General features: G+C 43.4%; 1 protein-coding gene across 2 annotated transcripts in view; it reads right to left on the bottom strand.

Moving 5' to 3' along the window:
* Nucleotides 1-2,349: 2,349 nt before the first annotated feature.
* The window catches only part of LDLRAD3 (low density lipoprotein receptor class A domain containing 3), an 87,805-nt gene continuing 74,672 nt past the window's right edge, over nucleotides 2,350-15,482 (bottom strand). Inside the window, exons 4-5 of one of the 2 annotated variants that reach the window (XM_014937184.1) lie at nucleotides 6,887-7,232; nucleotides 2,350-5,219 (exon numbers count right to left, since the gene is read on the bottom strand). In XM_014937184.1, the coding sequence (XP_014792670.1) occupies nucleotides 4,961-5,219; nucleotides 6,887-7,232 (605 nt within the window). In that variant the 3' untranslated portion in view covers nucleotides 2,350-4,960. Of the gene's footprint in view, nucleotides 5,223-6,886; nucleotides 7,233-15,482 lie in introns of both variants that reach the window. The other variant, XM_014937183.1, reaches the window with a different exon arrangement.

The raw sequence follows: 15,482 nt of genomic DNA on the forward strand, positions 1-15,482 counted from the left end.
GGACATCCTGCTTGTGAACAGCATTAGAACACCAACTTTATTCAGGAATACAGAATACATTCTTGAAGATTTCCAGTTTACAAAAGTTTAAGACAAGGTTGGGTTTCAACATACAACCTCCCTTAAAGCTCATAGGTAACATCTCTGTTTCAAGTGGACAAAAACCCTCAAATCACAAAAAAAAAGGACACATGAAGGCCACAGACCTGCACTGGGACACATTCAGGCAGAATCCAGCACGGTATCAAAATTCTTTCTGCAGTCACATATCTCAGTTCACGGGTGCAATACAGCCTTGTGTTAATAAAAAATATTTCAGATCTAGTATGAACTGGAAGTAGAGCATCTGTTTTACCATTTTAGTTCCAGGCATTATAAGCAAAGCAGCTTCCAATGAGCAACTGTCAAAACCAGTACTTGCCATGTGATCACCACGTTAAAAATACAGCATTAAATTCTTCCTTCATTTATACAATTTTAAATATTCATTAAAAATTAAATTCAGCATCAATGTCCTTCTATCCTTTTCATCACTAATAGTTTTTCTTATCTACTAAAACCATTTGTCTTTCCTAAGATGTCTAAAAAGTAAAGCGCACAAGATTAACAAGCTGCAGCATTAATTAAAATGAGAGTCATCATCTCTTTCCTCCACCCAGCTTCTAAATCTATCACAAGGGCCCTATTAGCTGTATCAAAGTGAAGTGGTGTAAATAAAACTGATTTGACTTAAAAGGAGAGAAAGAACGAACGCAGAGTTATTTAAAAATCGCAATGCAGTCAGTGTCGTTGTGGATGTCACTGTAGACAAGAGCTGAGGAAATTATTCCCAGGCTCTCTTTTAAAAGCATTACTGCCAGATTTCCATTACCACAATACCAGAGAGGTAAATTGTAATTTGCCTTACAAGGAACTTCAGATTATTATCAAGTGGATTCACTAATGGCCTAATTTTAAATAGAGAGCACTCTGACTTTGGCAGAGGTTACAGACACTCAAAACTCCTGAAATGTATTTATTTGCTTATTTTCAAATAACTCAGATCTTATTTCCAACAAACTAATCCACGTTCTTTCATCTACCTGAAGCAGTGACTTCTTCAAATTGTTTCGTTGGAAATATTTATATTAATACCTGTGCTGAGAACTACCCTCAGTGGTAACCCTACAATACAGATGTAGAATCAGAATTTGGCTCTAGAAGAAAACTTTAATTGGTTCTACTTTTGTAAGAATAGGTCTTTGAAATAACACCCATTTGCTTAAATATGAAGTATGAAGGAAAGCTCCTGGAGGACTAACCTCAAACAAAAAGCTTAAGAGCAATTGCAAACAATAGAAGGACCAATTCCAATTCTACTGGCTACTGAAAAGAAATCCTACCACATGGCTTTTCGCAAACATTTAACTTCAGCCTTACAAGCTGCAGGATTTTCAATGAAATATTTAATTTCATCAGCGCGGCTGTTGCCACCATGCCTTCCCAAAGATTCTACTGAATAATGCAGTATAACGCTGTATTAACACTCCTAGAACTGACACATTATGAACAATTTCTGTGTGATACCACGGCAATTTCCAAAGAAACCAGCTCGCAAATCTGTTCTACAAACCAGAAAACTGGAATAAGATGAAAACCCTCTTAAAGTTTTAGCATGCCTTTTTGGAACAAGATACCGAACTCTGTGCTCCTCCACGTTCAGTGGTCCCCGTAAGTAACTACAAATAGGAAGACAAGACTTGTTTCTCTTTTTGGATCTCTAGAAAACAGTATGGAACAACAGCCAGAAACGTAGTTAACAGCCGCCCAAATCAACATTCAATCAGAAAGGCACAATATCCTTTTGTAACTCGTGTTCTCAAAAACTAAAAGATTCCTGTACAAAGATAAATACACCCTTAGCTGGAAGGGAAGACGTCACACCATTTAGAATGCTTTTTCTTTCTTTTTTTTTTTTGTAAGTCCAAATGGATTATCTTAATGCAAAAGCTACATGAATATATACAACCTGAAAGAGCATCTTTTTATATATATATATATATATGTACATATATGACAGTGGCTGACACAGAAGGCAGAAGAAGCAGGCTACATCCAATTTTTTCCTGCTTCTTACCAATGCAAGGCATTGCAATGCAATGTTTTTCAGATGCCACAGGCAAACAATATTTGGTTTGCACACACCCTGGTGTCTTAGAACACACGTGTTGAAACACAGTCCCCTCTGCGTGAGGGATATGTGCGGCCTAAGTTACACCGGGCACAACGATTTAGTTTGACTAACACAGTCTTAGGCAACTTTAAAATTGAAAAGATGTCTAATTCTAATGAAACTACGACAGTGGCTGACACAGAAGGCAGAAGAAGCAGGCTACATCCAATTTTTTCCTGCTTCTTACCAATGCAAGGCATTGCAATGCAATGTTTTTCAGATGCCACAGGCAAACAATATTTGGTTTGCACACACCCTGGTGTCTTAGAACACACGTGTTGAAACACAGTCCCCTCTGCGTGAGGGATATGTGCGGCCTAAGTTACACCGGGCACAACGATTTAGTTTGACTAACACAGTCTTAGGCAACTTTAAAATTGAAAAGATGTCTAATTCTAATGAAACTACTGCAAACTCTTTAATAATATGCTTTAAAGTCCGATATAATGTTTTAAAAACTGCAATAGAAAAACGTTAAGGCTGGTTCTGGTACAGTGTGACGCAGCGCTCTTACAGAGGCCTGGCAGAACCAAAGGCAAGAGGGTCAGCAGGTGCCCAGAGGGGACATCCCTGCACCCACCTTCACTGCTAACTCAGCCACAGACCTGAGTTTAACCTGCCTGTAAAACAGAGAATAACTGTCTGCTATGTGACAATGACAGCAGTCTGTCTGCCTGTCAAGTCAGAAGGAGTCTTTAATTAACCAAGTCCCTCCTTGTGAAGGACAGCATAATTTCATTGCTTGAGCTGCCAGAAAGGATGAAATCTGACCCAATCTGACCCAACAGAGCAGCGCACTGATCTGTACACTGTTTTACAAGGACCTGGGATCACCTTCACCAAGGCACTTCAGGAAGGGAAGGCTGTCAGTCACTGCTCCCAAAGCCAGCCAGGCCCATCAGCCTCAGAATTCCCCAGTGCTCCCCGCTGGGTCATCTCAGCCCTGGAATGACCTGTGCTTGTAAATCCCCCTGGCCCCCGCCTCTCACATACCATGGCAGTGGACTCCAGAGCTGGAAGTGAAAAAAAATGCTCCCAAAAAATTCAGGTGTATGTGTGGGAACTGAGACAGAACTCAAGTCATTCCCCTGCCTACGCTCAAGCTCAAAAATTCTTGGGTCCTGAGCATGCAGTCTTTGGGCATAAGAAGCTACCTTTGAAAGATGGGGGGAAGAAGGCAGGTGTGGGCAAGTCAGCTTCCTTCACTTCCATTCAACAGCAAAGTCTGATTAATGACACTGGTCCATTACGTGGAAGGAGGAGTGGGAAACCTGTCTGATAGACAAATATAAACAATTTTTCAAGGCCAGTTTCCCTCAGGACAAGGGGAAGACACCGCATTGCTTTTTGTACGCTGAGCACAAGCGCTGCACTGGCATTTAAATTCAGAGCTAACCTTGCCTCTCGCTGCTCGGAATGCCTTCACGTCCCAGATGCTTTCAGGTGGGTGATTCAACACTGTGCCCTGAAACGCCCTTCACGGGAGACCATCCCAAGAGTTAGGACAAAACAGACATAAATAATTCTGGTTTTTTCTGCACAAGCTAGAATTTCAACTAAACAAACATGAATAATGGCAAACTCTGTAAAAAACAATGAGAATATCATCAGTGAAACTTTGACATTTCAGAGCTCTACTGGTGCAGCAGAACTAAACCCACAGGAGACACTGCTCACATACATACACGTGGTACTAAACGTGTGTCCACGCATGTACGTATACACACTGTAAACAGGGCTGACGAGCCCAACACCTTTGACTACGTGACCTGCTTTCAGTTATTTTACAAATGTAACAAACTAGTCACTCACACTAAAGCTTTCTGCGACGGGTGTTTGCCTCGGGCTGGTTTTGGTGTTCAAGATTTGGCTGGGGTTTTTTTTTGGTTGGGTGTTTTTTGTTCTGTTGTTTGGTTGTGTGTTTGTTGTTTTTTCAAGAAGGAGCACATGGAGAAACGCTGAGTTGCCATGCTTGAAAAGAAGTCTTGTGCTGGTTTGTCGAGAAGCTTCTGTGCCTCTGTACTCAGCCTTGAAGTTTGACAGGTAAGCCAACTTCTGTGGTGTTCCTGAGAAAAACCCATGCAAATTTGGCCTAGATATTAGCAATTGGGAAAAAAAATCTCATTTGCTCAGTTAGAGAGTCGTTGCATCTTCAGAAGCTTAAACTTTGAAAATTACATTCACAGTGAGAATGCTCCAGGCCATGAAGAAAAGGGTCAAGCTGAACATTTTCTGCAATTTGACCGCTACCGCTGGGCCAGCGTTGGGACACCAGAGCTCCAGGCAGAAAGACTGCCTCTCATGTGCTTCAGTGACCACCAGTTGGCACTTGGCACCAGGCAGCAAGAAGAAATAGCTCACATGTTGACAGGACGGGGGGCAGCCTGAAAACGAGAGTCCTTCTGGCACAGTTTTTCTGTGCAACATCTGTATATATTACACATGCACATATATACATTCATATACAGTCCAAGAAATACATCGCATCAGTTCTTTGACACAGCACTGATGTTTCTCTTACAAGTCTGAACTGGAACTTGCTCACAGAAATATTGTGGAGAGCTGATGTAGCTCTCACAGCTCTGTCTCTGATGAGCCCACAATGCGGAATTCAATTAACTTGGTGTGGATTCAAATCAAGTCGTCATTCAGGCACGTGTGCCCCTGGAACGGATTAGCCACAGCGGATTAACCCACACAGACTTGAAAAACTAGGTGCCTTCCTGCCCATCCCAAACACTGGAGCAGTTACACTTCTCTGTCAGCAACGTGGTGAACCAGCGCATCGCTCGGATCTGCTGTCCTCTCCAGAAGAGTTCTGTGCCCATCCATGCTGCCATGGACATCTCTTGCCCAACTGCTGGCCGTGCCCAGGGGGCTCCCTGCCGCGGGGGCGTCCGTGCTCACCAGGCTCCCTGTCCGAGACCGGTAAGGAGGGAGATCTGGCTGATTCGGGGAGTCAGATTCGGAGCAGTAAGGAGGAGGAGGAAGGTCGAACCAAGGCGGTCTGCTGTAAGGTAGACAACACAGCAACAGGTTACTGAGAACAGTGGTACAGAAGAAAGTACATCGGTTTCCAATTTTGAAAAAAAGCAGACAGTATTTCTTAGCTTTTCCATGATGACACCTATTAGGAGATCTCAAACAGACCTGCCCATGTTATTCAGGTCATCCCAAAACATCCACAGCACCACTGGGCACCAAGGTTTCTGGTCAAGATGCAACACAGCTAATTACGTCCTGCTTAGCGCTCTGCACTCCGATTTTCAGGGGTATGTGCTTCCAGCTGATCGTGGCTTATCCTCACAGACAGCTGCAAGGAGTAAAGACTTTTTCCTGTATAACATTTACACAACCCGTGAAAGTGCTTTAAAAGAAGTAAGGCAAGTGGTGGATTTGGACCTATAGATAATGATGTGAACACAAGAAAGCTCTGAGGAAAAGGCCATTAAGTGACAGAGATTAATGGCTTATGGTCTACAAATAAATAACGAACTGAATTCTTCACATGACAAATAACTTTTGCTGCCATGATACCGCCTTCAGCGCACCTGCCATGTAGGCATAGACAAGATGAGTACTGGATACAGAAAAACTGTTTTTTGGTTCTAATAGCAAACAAGTAAAGGGACTGAAGGGTTTAGCAGATTGATAATGGGTCCTGGGAGCAATTAGCTCTGAAATTGCTGATGCTTTGTATCAGCCCAGGTGAGAAGTGATTACAAGCTGGACTGCTGCTCATTTTGTTGTCCTTACTGATTAAAAGATACCATTATTATGAATGTCAACATTCAGACAAGGGAGCTGCTGCCAAATGCAGCACAGAATAAGAATGTAAATGATTATACTATCATTCTTAGATCCCAGAGCTTGTACTAAAAAATACTGACAGTGTGACAGTGAACAATCTGGATCATTAAAGTTCATACTGAGCCCTTTTTCTGTAGAGAGGATGTCAGTCTAGGAGTTTATTTTGGAAAGACTTTAGAGACAGAGGTTAAAATAAAGGTTATTATCTACAAATAAAACCAGTGCCATAACTAGAAAAACATCATAACCCAAACCACACCCACCCCAAAAAAACTTCAAAGCACTTTCAGCTATTTTAAATGAGAACAGCACTTTCCATTTCAGAGTCCTGTTCTTTTCTTCTATTGGCAAAGGGAAAGCAGTGCAGAGCAGAGAGACTATACACCTTCTTTAGGCAGGAACTGAAGACCTCGTATCTTTATATAATTATCACATATGAGTGTGATAATATTTAAATAGTATAACCTGTAACCTAACTTTTTTTTTGACAAAACTCCACATTCAGTTTTCCTGTTTTGATTCCAGACTGGCACAGGATATCACTAGTGATACACTTCTTTGCATTCTCCTTCCATCCTCAAAATCTCTGCTACCAACAACACGTGCTCAGAGAGCATGACTTAAGTTTGCATCAAATCCCTTTAATACCAGTAACAGTAAGGGGACCTGAGGACCACGAAGTTTTCATATGCAGAGGGAGCTCAAATTTGCCCAAATTTGGTGCTATGCATATGACAGAACTGCAATGCGGTACTTCTGTCAAAAGCAGCAATAAGAATAAATGGGGAGCAGAAGCACAGATTAACAGACCTACAACCAGCAGCATGAAACTTTGGTGAGCACGGAATGAGCTCCTGGACGTACCTTTGGTCGAGCACAGCCTCGGAATAGGATGGCGGAGAGTCCAGGTCCACCGGTCTGTGGAAGGCCTGGTTGGACATGTACTGGATGCCATTGTTGACGTTGTAGGTGACGCTGCAGTGGTGCGGGTGATCGAGGACCACCAGGCGGGACAGCAGGACAGGGTGCTGCAGCCGATGCACCGGCAGGGTCATCAGATTGTTGCGCTTCCGTTGGTGGTGCAGGACCAAGGCAAGAAAGGCCACCACCAGGACGAAAATGACGGAGCTGCCGATGATGGCATAGGTAATACTGGGGTAGTACAGCAGCTGGTTTTCTGAAGTCACGTAATCTTGGCCACTGCCTGCCTCTGCAAGACACAAGGAAAAGGAAGCCTGACATACGTTTTGATATAAAACTGCTCCTAACCCATGGTGTGTCTTCTGCCAACGCACTGTGTGACAAAAGCAAGTTTTCCTTTATTCTTCAGACTGTGGAAAATTAGCTTATTAAAAGCACGTGCATGGAAATCAGCGAGTGGCCGCCCATCCCTCAGTCCATCCAGCAGATAAACTACCAGGGAGAGACAAACTGAGAAGGAGGAAAATGCACACTGTGGTAGAAAGCACATGCGCCATCACGGGAGCTTCTCTCCCATCCCCAAATATCAGTCACCACTCTCTGTTTCCAGAGGGGAGACACCCAGCTCCCAGGCAGAAGCACAGCACCTCAGCTGTACCCAGCACACAAGAATCAGAGGTGCAAAAGGCCTCATCTTGACTTTCAATGATAACTCTCAGTGCAGTCAAAGTTTACATAGAGCTCATCAAAAAAAGGCAGCAGCAGTCCTGTGCTCCATAGATCTAATCCTGTGCTCCATAGATCTAACAGTCCAAAACAAGTACAGGAGAAAATAGAGATATCTGCTGAGTAAAGGGTGGTTATTTGGATGTTTGTGACCAGAAGACCACCTGCTGGAAAAAATTTAGAAGAAGAAAGAGTGTTGGACGAGCAAAACCAGTGGTGTGTGGTATAGATGTGATACCAGTTAGAGAAATGAAAGTCTAAAAGCAAAGAAGGCAGGGAAAGAAGTGAATGGTAGAAACAGACCAAACCAAACCCCCCAAACTAAAAAAGGTCAGGATAGAAACGAGATGAGGAAAAAAACCTGTGAGCTGGGCTGATGCCATGAAAGATCACGTGAGTGAGCTTCAATTTGTGATGGAAGTGGTGAAGGGAATGGTTGGAAATGGTGAGTGGCAGGGAGCAGGAGCAGAAGCATGAGCTCAAGCAGCAGTATTACAGGGATGACGAGAAGAGATAAGAAGACCAGATCAGATAAGATACAGTATATATTTTATTTGCAGGAGGCACTGAGGAATCAGCAAAGCCACGAAGAATTGTAAGAGAAGTTACAAATGGATTTGTTCAGACTCACGATGCAGAAGATGGAATTCCCACCCGGGCTCTGGGCCCAGATAAGCAAAATGGGAATGAGTTTGGACAACATCTGAAGGGATCTTGCAAATCTTATAAGAAAACACAATAAAAGGCAACAAAATGCAAAGGAGGAAAGAAGCTCAGAGAAGCAAAATGGCAAAACCACACTGATGTGACCCTGCTGCACCTGAGGCCAGCGCCACAGAACCCTGTTCCTCTGACTGCAGTCAGCCCCCTGTCCCCAGGGTCATACAGCCTCTGCGGGCTGCTTCCTTTTCTGGGGGAGAATTTCTATTTCTGTGCAGGCTGTAATTCCTTAAAGCCTCAAAAAGAAAGATGCTATTCTGATACAAGACATTCATCTCCCTCAAGAAAATCGAGAGGCTGAGTGAAAAAACAAACAAAACAAACCCAACCCCTAGACCTCCAAAATCCACAAGATCACAAGAGGACTATCCATCCGAATTCTTCATTTCCTATTGCAGAAGGCTGGGACAGTAAATTTTAACATACCATTTTCCTTTCTTTTGCCTATCAACTGAAATCACTTTTTGGTCACTCAGAATTGCGACGGAGCCACCCACAAATTTCTCTAGCAACAAAATAATGAAAGATATCCTGACTGTGTCCAGCATAGTAGAAGAGCTTTCCTCAAGCACCCTTTGCTGTGCAGCAAGATGCTTTGGATGCTTTCTCCCAATATTTGATTTTGGTAGTTCACTTCCACGGTTAAACACCAAACCACATTTTCCAGCCTAACTAAAAATGCCTTACACATTAGTTAGGTAGGAGGTACAACGTAACATGACTAATCCTTTAAACAACTCCATTCTAAACCATAGATATTTTAGTAAGAAGTTTAGAAATCATAGATATTTTAGTGAGATGGGAGAGAAAGACTGTACCAGAGCTAAGAGAGCATGATTATTGGTCCTGCTATTGACTACAACAACTACTGTGCTTGAATAGATCTGTTTTACTGGTGATGCCATTACAAGCACAGACCAGAGCTTGGCAGGCCAGCAGCAAGCCACACCAGTTCCTTCTTACCAGAGCCACACCTCAGTGAGAATCCTTACTAAATTTATTTACTTGTGCCAACTGAGCTGGAGAGAAAGCAGAAATCATCGGTGCCGGTCAACACTAGGGCTCCAGCTCACTCAGCAAAGTGAACAAAGTCTGCACGGAGAATGTAAATCACAGCAAAAGGGAGGAAAGGAATTTACATGCATTAATAGTTTTAATTACAGCTCATCACATATTGCTGTGGCTTCTTCAATACACTCCCTAAATTCACCAGCTGAGAAATGAACTCACGTCAGATATCATGGACAAGGGCCAGCGCAGGGAGTACAGAGACAAGCAGATGGTTTTAATGCAACCATCAACAAGTTTATTTGCAAGGAATGATCTGTGGATGAATACCACTACCTGCACTTCCTCAGCACAAGGGAAGTACACGTATTCTGACACCCCAGTAAAATACCACAAGCCTTTCACTCAGCTTGGCTCGCTGGTGGCAGCACATTGGCATCAGACTGAGAACAGGACACCTCTGCAGACCTGATGAGACTGATTAGTTACCATGAGATCATTCTGCAGCAGCAGGGTCCCTTCTTTTTATAATTCACCTTATTAAAAGTGAAGAAAAATGAGATAAATGAATTATACATCAACCTCTTTTCAAAATTCTTAAGGTTATCCATCTGTTTAGGATAGTATCTTCTAGGTCCTGCACGAAAAGCCTCCATAAGTCAGATGGCATCTGATGACCAGCTTTAGGACAGCCTGAAACAAAACCAGGTTTATCTGGTTTTACAATCCTTTTCATACAACAAGCACCCACATTTCTTGCAGAGATTTTGTTCTTTGCATGGTCCTTCTTGGCAATTCCTTGGTGACATTCTGGTTTTTCTGCAGAGCTGGGTGAGCAGCAGGGGTGTGGGGGGGAACGGTGGCTTCAACGAACCTCTGCCCGTTTTGTGCACGTTGCAACAGGGAGAAGGCAAGATATAAAACCACCTGAAAGATCTCAGCTGGACATGCACGGCTACTTTAGAAAGAAAAAGCCAGGGCTCTTTAGTTCTGCTCCAGTGACTTTCAGCAAATGTTTATATATATCACAGGAGTCACTGAACTGAATTTCTTGATAATTCAGTCATCTTCTCCCAGAAGAAGCAGGTATTACCCAGGCAGGTTTAAAAAGTTCTGTCTGCTCTGCTCTTAAACACAAATTCACAAAAAAGGTAAGTAGGCAAGCTAATTTAGCTTAAATTCATGGAGTATTTATTCTTTAGTGCCTTTTTTTTTTTTCCTTAAGAAGATCTATGTTTCCTAATCACACCACAGATGAACAGTTTATCAATGCCACTTATGCCTATTAAACCTTATTACCTGGGAAATGCTGAATTCGCAGATTAGGGATTTTTGGAATGTAAAAAGCTCTGTGAATAATTTAGGAAAAGATTAATAAAGGAAACATCACGGGCTGTGCTCAGAGGGCTATCTTATTGACTGTGAACAAATTTGCTGTCTCAAAGTTTTTAAAAAGATGTGAGAGTAACTGCATTAAGCCTGCCAGACACAGGGATGAGTAGCTATTATTTTATCTTTCACAATCCCCTGCTCAAGCCTGGCTTTTCACAGTTCATCAGAGAAAAAGCTTTTGAAATACTTAATCTGAGCAGACATCTGTAGCCTTAATGAGCGTGAGTCACGGTCCATCTCCAACAAAGACACCACTGTAACAACACATTTAAATTCCAACTGGTTAAAGAGCAGAGGTGCAGCTTGGGAGGTTAGAGCCAAAAAAAATCAAACACAGACAGGCAGAGCCTCTGCACATTATTTACTTTTCATGCTGGGAGTACCTAGGGCATCCATCTAAGGCTCCAAAAGCTATTAAATTTCTGATCCTTGACCATCTTATGCCCCACTAAAACCAATCTTATGTAGATTTTGCACACTGGACTTTCAGGATATTCTGTACTCTAGTGCTGTCCTTTCTAAACCAGTTATCTTTTTTCCCTACTGCCCTTCTCCAAGCTACAAACGGGATCTAGCCCAGGCGACAGCGCAGCACCTTGATTTCGCGGAGTTTCATGCTCCGTCACCATTTGTCCCCCTCCCCAAGCAGCTTCCTATTTCCCTTAGACACCCAAGACAAGGATTTCTTTTCAACTGCATTCAAGTGAGCTTTCTGCCCTGCTTTGGCTTTCTCGCTTGAAGGCACAGAAGAGAGGTTTGTTAATGGAGGTGTTACACATACTAAAGGGACCTTATCTACGGGGACTGGCCCCAGTAACACCATGTGATTACACCTTTGCTTACCAGGTCCTTGGTAAATGTGTACGATTTCTGGGAAAGCAGCAGGATGAAGCTTCATGCTTCTTTAAGGTACGTCTGCAACAGCGATGGCTCCACATCCAGACAACGCTGACCTGCACAGATGTCCTGGCTTGAAATGGCACCAGATTATTCTGCGTGTCACCCTGTGCTAATCAGAAGTGTCCCTAATATGCAGGGACCAGAACCACAGCAGCCAGTACATCCCTCAAGCTAAGCTGGAGCAGATGGTGGCTTTATTCCCAGCTCTTGAAGTTGCCCATCAGGTCATTCTCTCCACCTCTGCCTGGCTCCCTGCCCTGCTGTCCCCACCTGAAAACTAGATGATGATGTTCTCGGGCTCTCAGGACGTTATCCCAAGCTCTTCTGTGGTGACAAGAAATACATTGTCCTCAAAAGTGTGTTTCAAATATTAATCAGAAATCTAAATACCACTGGGTGCTGTGTCTTTGCCTATTCTTTCAGATGACTGAAAAGACATTCATGACCTTGCCCTCATAAACAGAGTGGGACACCTCCATACAGAGAACTGGTTATCCATCTATCCATATACTTTTTTTTTTTTAATCATTATTGGTACTCTGTAATGAAATAGGATTTCTCTGTATAACATACAGGCTCCAAGCACAACGATGGCTATCGTACCAAAGAATTTAAAGTTAAGACTTTTAGTTATAAGCCTATGTGACTAGCCAGCAAGATACAGATAAACCTCGAGACAGTACTAGTCAGCAGAATTAGCTGCAGCCTCAGCATGTCTCATTCAGTGCATCAGAATGAGTGCATTCCCCGTGCCTTCCTCCTCAGACCGAACCCCTCATCCTCACCAGCGTCACGAGAGCAGCGCTTTCAAGTCTCTGCAGCTGCTGAAACAGCAGCCGAGTCATTAGATCGAGAGCCTCACCTCTCACACTCCTCCCTTTTGCCTTCTGCAGGGTAGGATAATTATTCCATGTACTGCACACGTCGAAGTTTAAATGTTAAGGAAAAAAAAAAAAAAAAAAAGAAAGGAAAGCAGCAAACTTAGCAAATAAGTAGAGAACTAAGAAATACTTAGCAGTAGCCATGGCAACTAAAGATCTAAAATTAACTTGTCAGCAATGTAAAAACCTGCAAAGCCAAAACCTGCCATCAAGCATGGAAACAAAAGGTCCAGGTTTGGCAGCTGGATGAAGGCCAAGGAGGAAATTAAAGTGTTACTCAAATGCAATTCAGGATCACTCCAACATTGATCTCAGCAGCACTTCCCGGACACGTGATAGCCCAAAAGGCTAGCGGTGTAATTGGATTAATTCACAGCCAGTACAGAAACTACACTCAAAAGCAGGGGCAGGATATAAAAAGCACGAACTTTCTGCTAATAAACCCTTCCTCTTTAAACAGAGGGGTTCAGTTACTTCTCTGTCTCCTCTTTCACCTCTGAAAATTGAGGGTCGCCATCAAGGAGACTGCCAAGACATTAGTTACGATGCACTTCTCAATATTTTCTGCCAGGAGGATACCACTCAGCAAGAGCCTGATGCCCTGAGAGCTCTAGGGGCGTCTGCTCCCATCGTCCTCCCCACAGTCACCAAATTAAACCTGTTCCACAGAACGAAAATCTCAAATAGCAGCACCATTAAAAGGCTCTTTGGGGGACCAAACATAAAATAAAGCAAGAACGTGCTTCAAAGAAAGAAAAAACTGTACTGTCTTATTGTGTTCATAGCATAAATGTGCTCTTTCCAAGTCGTTGGACAACGAGCAGCACCCCAGGCTCTAGCCCAGTGCTTGCACAGAGGGTAAGTTGGAGATAACAGCAATTGATCTTTCCCCCTAATCTCCAAAGAGGTATTCCCGTTTTACCTTGTTCAAGTCACAAACGATATTCCCCAACTGCAGGAAAAGTCCAGGTTTTGGGTCTCTGGTTGCTGCGTAATCCATTGTGTACAATTAATGATAGTATTGTATAGTCTTGAAAGTTAGAACAAAAGAATGTTTTAATGGAAGAGTTAATGGAACTGTGAAATCCCACCAGTGAGACCCAAGTGAATTTGCAGTTGGAAGTCTCCAGTGTAAGCTTTACCTTCACGCCTTTAACTAACAGCATAATAAGTGTATTTTCTACCAAATACCCTTGGGAACACTGGCAAATTTATACGCCAGTGCACCACCCTGTCTTTTGCAAAGGTAAATTGGAATAACGGAGCTCTGAGGCAGGCAAGAGCCTGGACGTTATCCCAGGTGCCTCCTAGCACAGAAGCATGCTCTACCTTGATTAATTTTGAAAGGTCTGAAGCAGTTTCAAGTCAAAAGTATGAAGGAAAATAAACCTGTCAAAGGCCACGGGTGGCTTTGCCTTTCCTATTCCAGTCTGACCCTGACAACTTAGAATCCAGGTTTCCATGACATGCCCCGCTAACATTCCTTGCCATCATTTGAATATCTAGGAGGAAAAAAAAAACAACTCAAAACAAAAAGTAAACTAATTACAATGAAAATCAGTGGATGAAATGCTTGTGCTTTTATCATCCGTCAGCCCTGAAACTAAATTACACTACATTGCAAAACTGTTAGCAATTTATCTTGGGTGATCTACATGCCTGCAAAAATACATGTTATTTCAATAGAAAGTCTGGAAAAAGCTGAAGGTGGGATGCTGTACAGGACAGGCAGATGAATTGCATTTTTCCAGCGTTTACTCTGGAGGTTGGTAAGAAGAGAGACACATACTGCTGAGCCAGAACGTGCACATTAACTTTTTGCTGGATGCTGCATTAGTGGCACGGACAGCTGGGGCATAAGAAGGATAATAAGGCTTGAAGAGATGCGGCGCAGGGCTTAGGGAGCCTGCAGAGTCAGCGGTGCTTGGCAAGGAACACTGCTTAAGTGTGATTTAGATACACTGCAAAGTCAGTTTTTAAGCAGCTTTTAAATTTAGTCTAATCATTCAAGGACTGTATTTTTGAAAAAGTGTTAGTACAAAGTCCGTGCCCTGTCTTATATTTTACTATCATAAATCCTATTTTATTCCAGCACTGTGAAGAGGAAGAGATACTGTCAGACACACAGCCCATCCAGCTGCACTCGTTCAAGGCAGCATCCTAATGATTAAGAAACCATTGTGATCTGTAAAAGTAATAATCAAAACAAAAAGCAGAGGCAGACACCACCTCCTAGGTCACCTAATCCCTTCCCTAGGGTCACATCTCACACATCCATTCATACCTACCCACCATCCCTTCACTGACCCCTCCCAGGATGCAGCAGAGAGAGAGGGTGGTGAATCCGAATCCACTCTGGTAAGAGAGCTGCAGGCTGTCCTGTCCGCCCAGGGCAACAGGAGACCAGAGAGGAAAGCAAGACCACCACCATTAGGCATGGACCTGCTGGAGACAAGCTCTGAAGAAAAGGATCTGGGGGTCCTGGTGGACAACAAAATGACAATGAGCAAACAGTGTGCTCTTGTGGCCAAGAGGCCAATGGAATCCTGGGCTACGTAGGGAAGAGTGTGGCCAGGAGGTGGAGGGAGGTCATTCTCCCCCTCTGCTCTGCACTGGGGAGGCCACAACTGGAATCCTGCCTCCAGCTCTGGGCTCCCCAGTTCAAGAGAGACAGGGAACTGCTGGAGAGAGTCCAGCGTAGGGCAACAAAGATGATTCAAGGATTGGAGCATCTCCCTGATGAGGAGAGGCTGAAAGAGCTGGGACTCTTTAGTCTGGAGAAGAGAAGGCTGAGGGGAGACCTTATCAATGCTTCCAAGGATCTAAAGGGTGGGTTGAGGGAGGATGGAGCCAGACTCTTTTCAGTGGTTCCCAGTGACAGGACGAGGGGCAACGGGCACAAGTTGGAACAT

The sequence above is a fragment of the Calidris pugnax genome, unplaced genomic scaffold (assembly GCF_001431845.1).
Source record: "Calidris pugnax isolate Ruff unplaced genomic scaffold, ASM143184v1 scaffold3, whole genome shotgun sequence".
In the NCBI taxonomy this organism is placed as follows: Eukaryota; Metazoa; Chordata; class Aves; order Charadriiformes; family Scolopacidae; genus Calidris; species Calidris pugnax.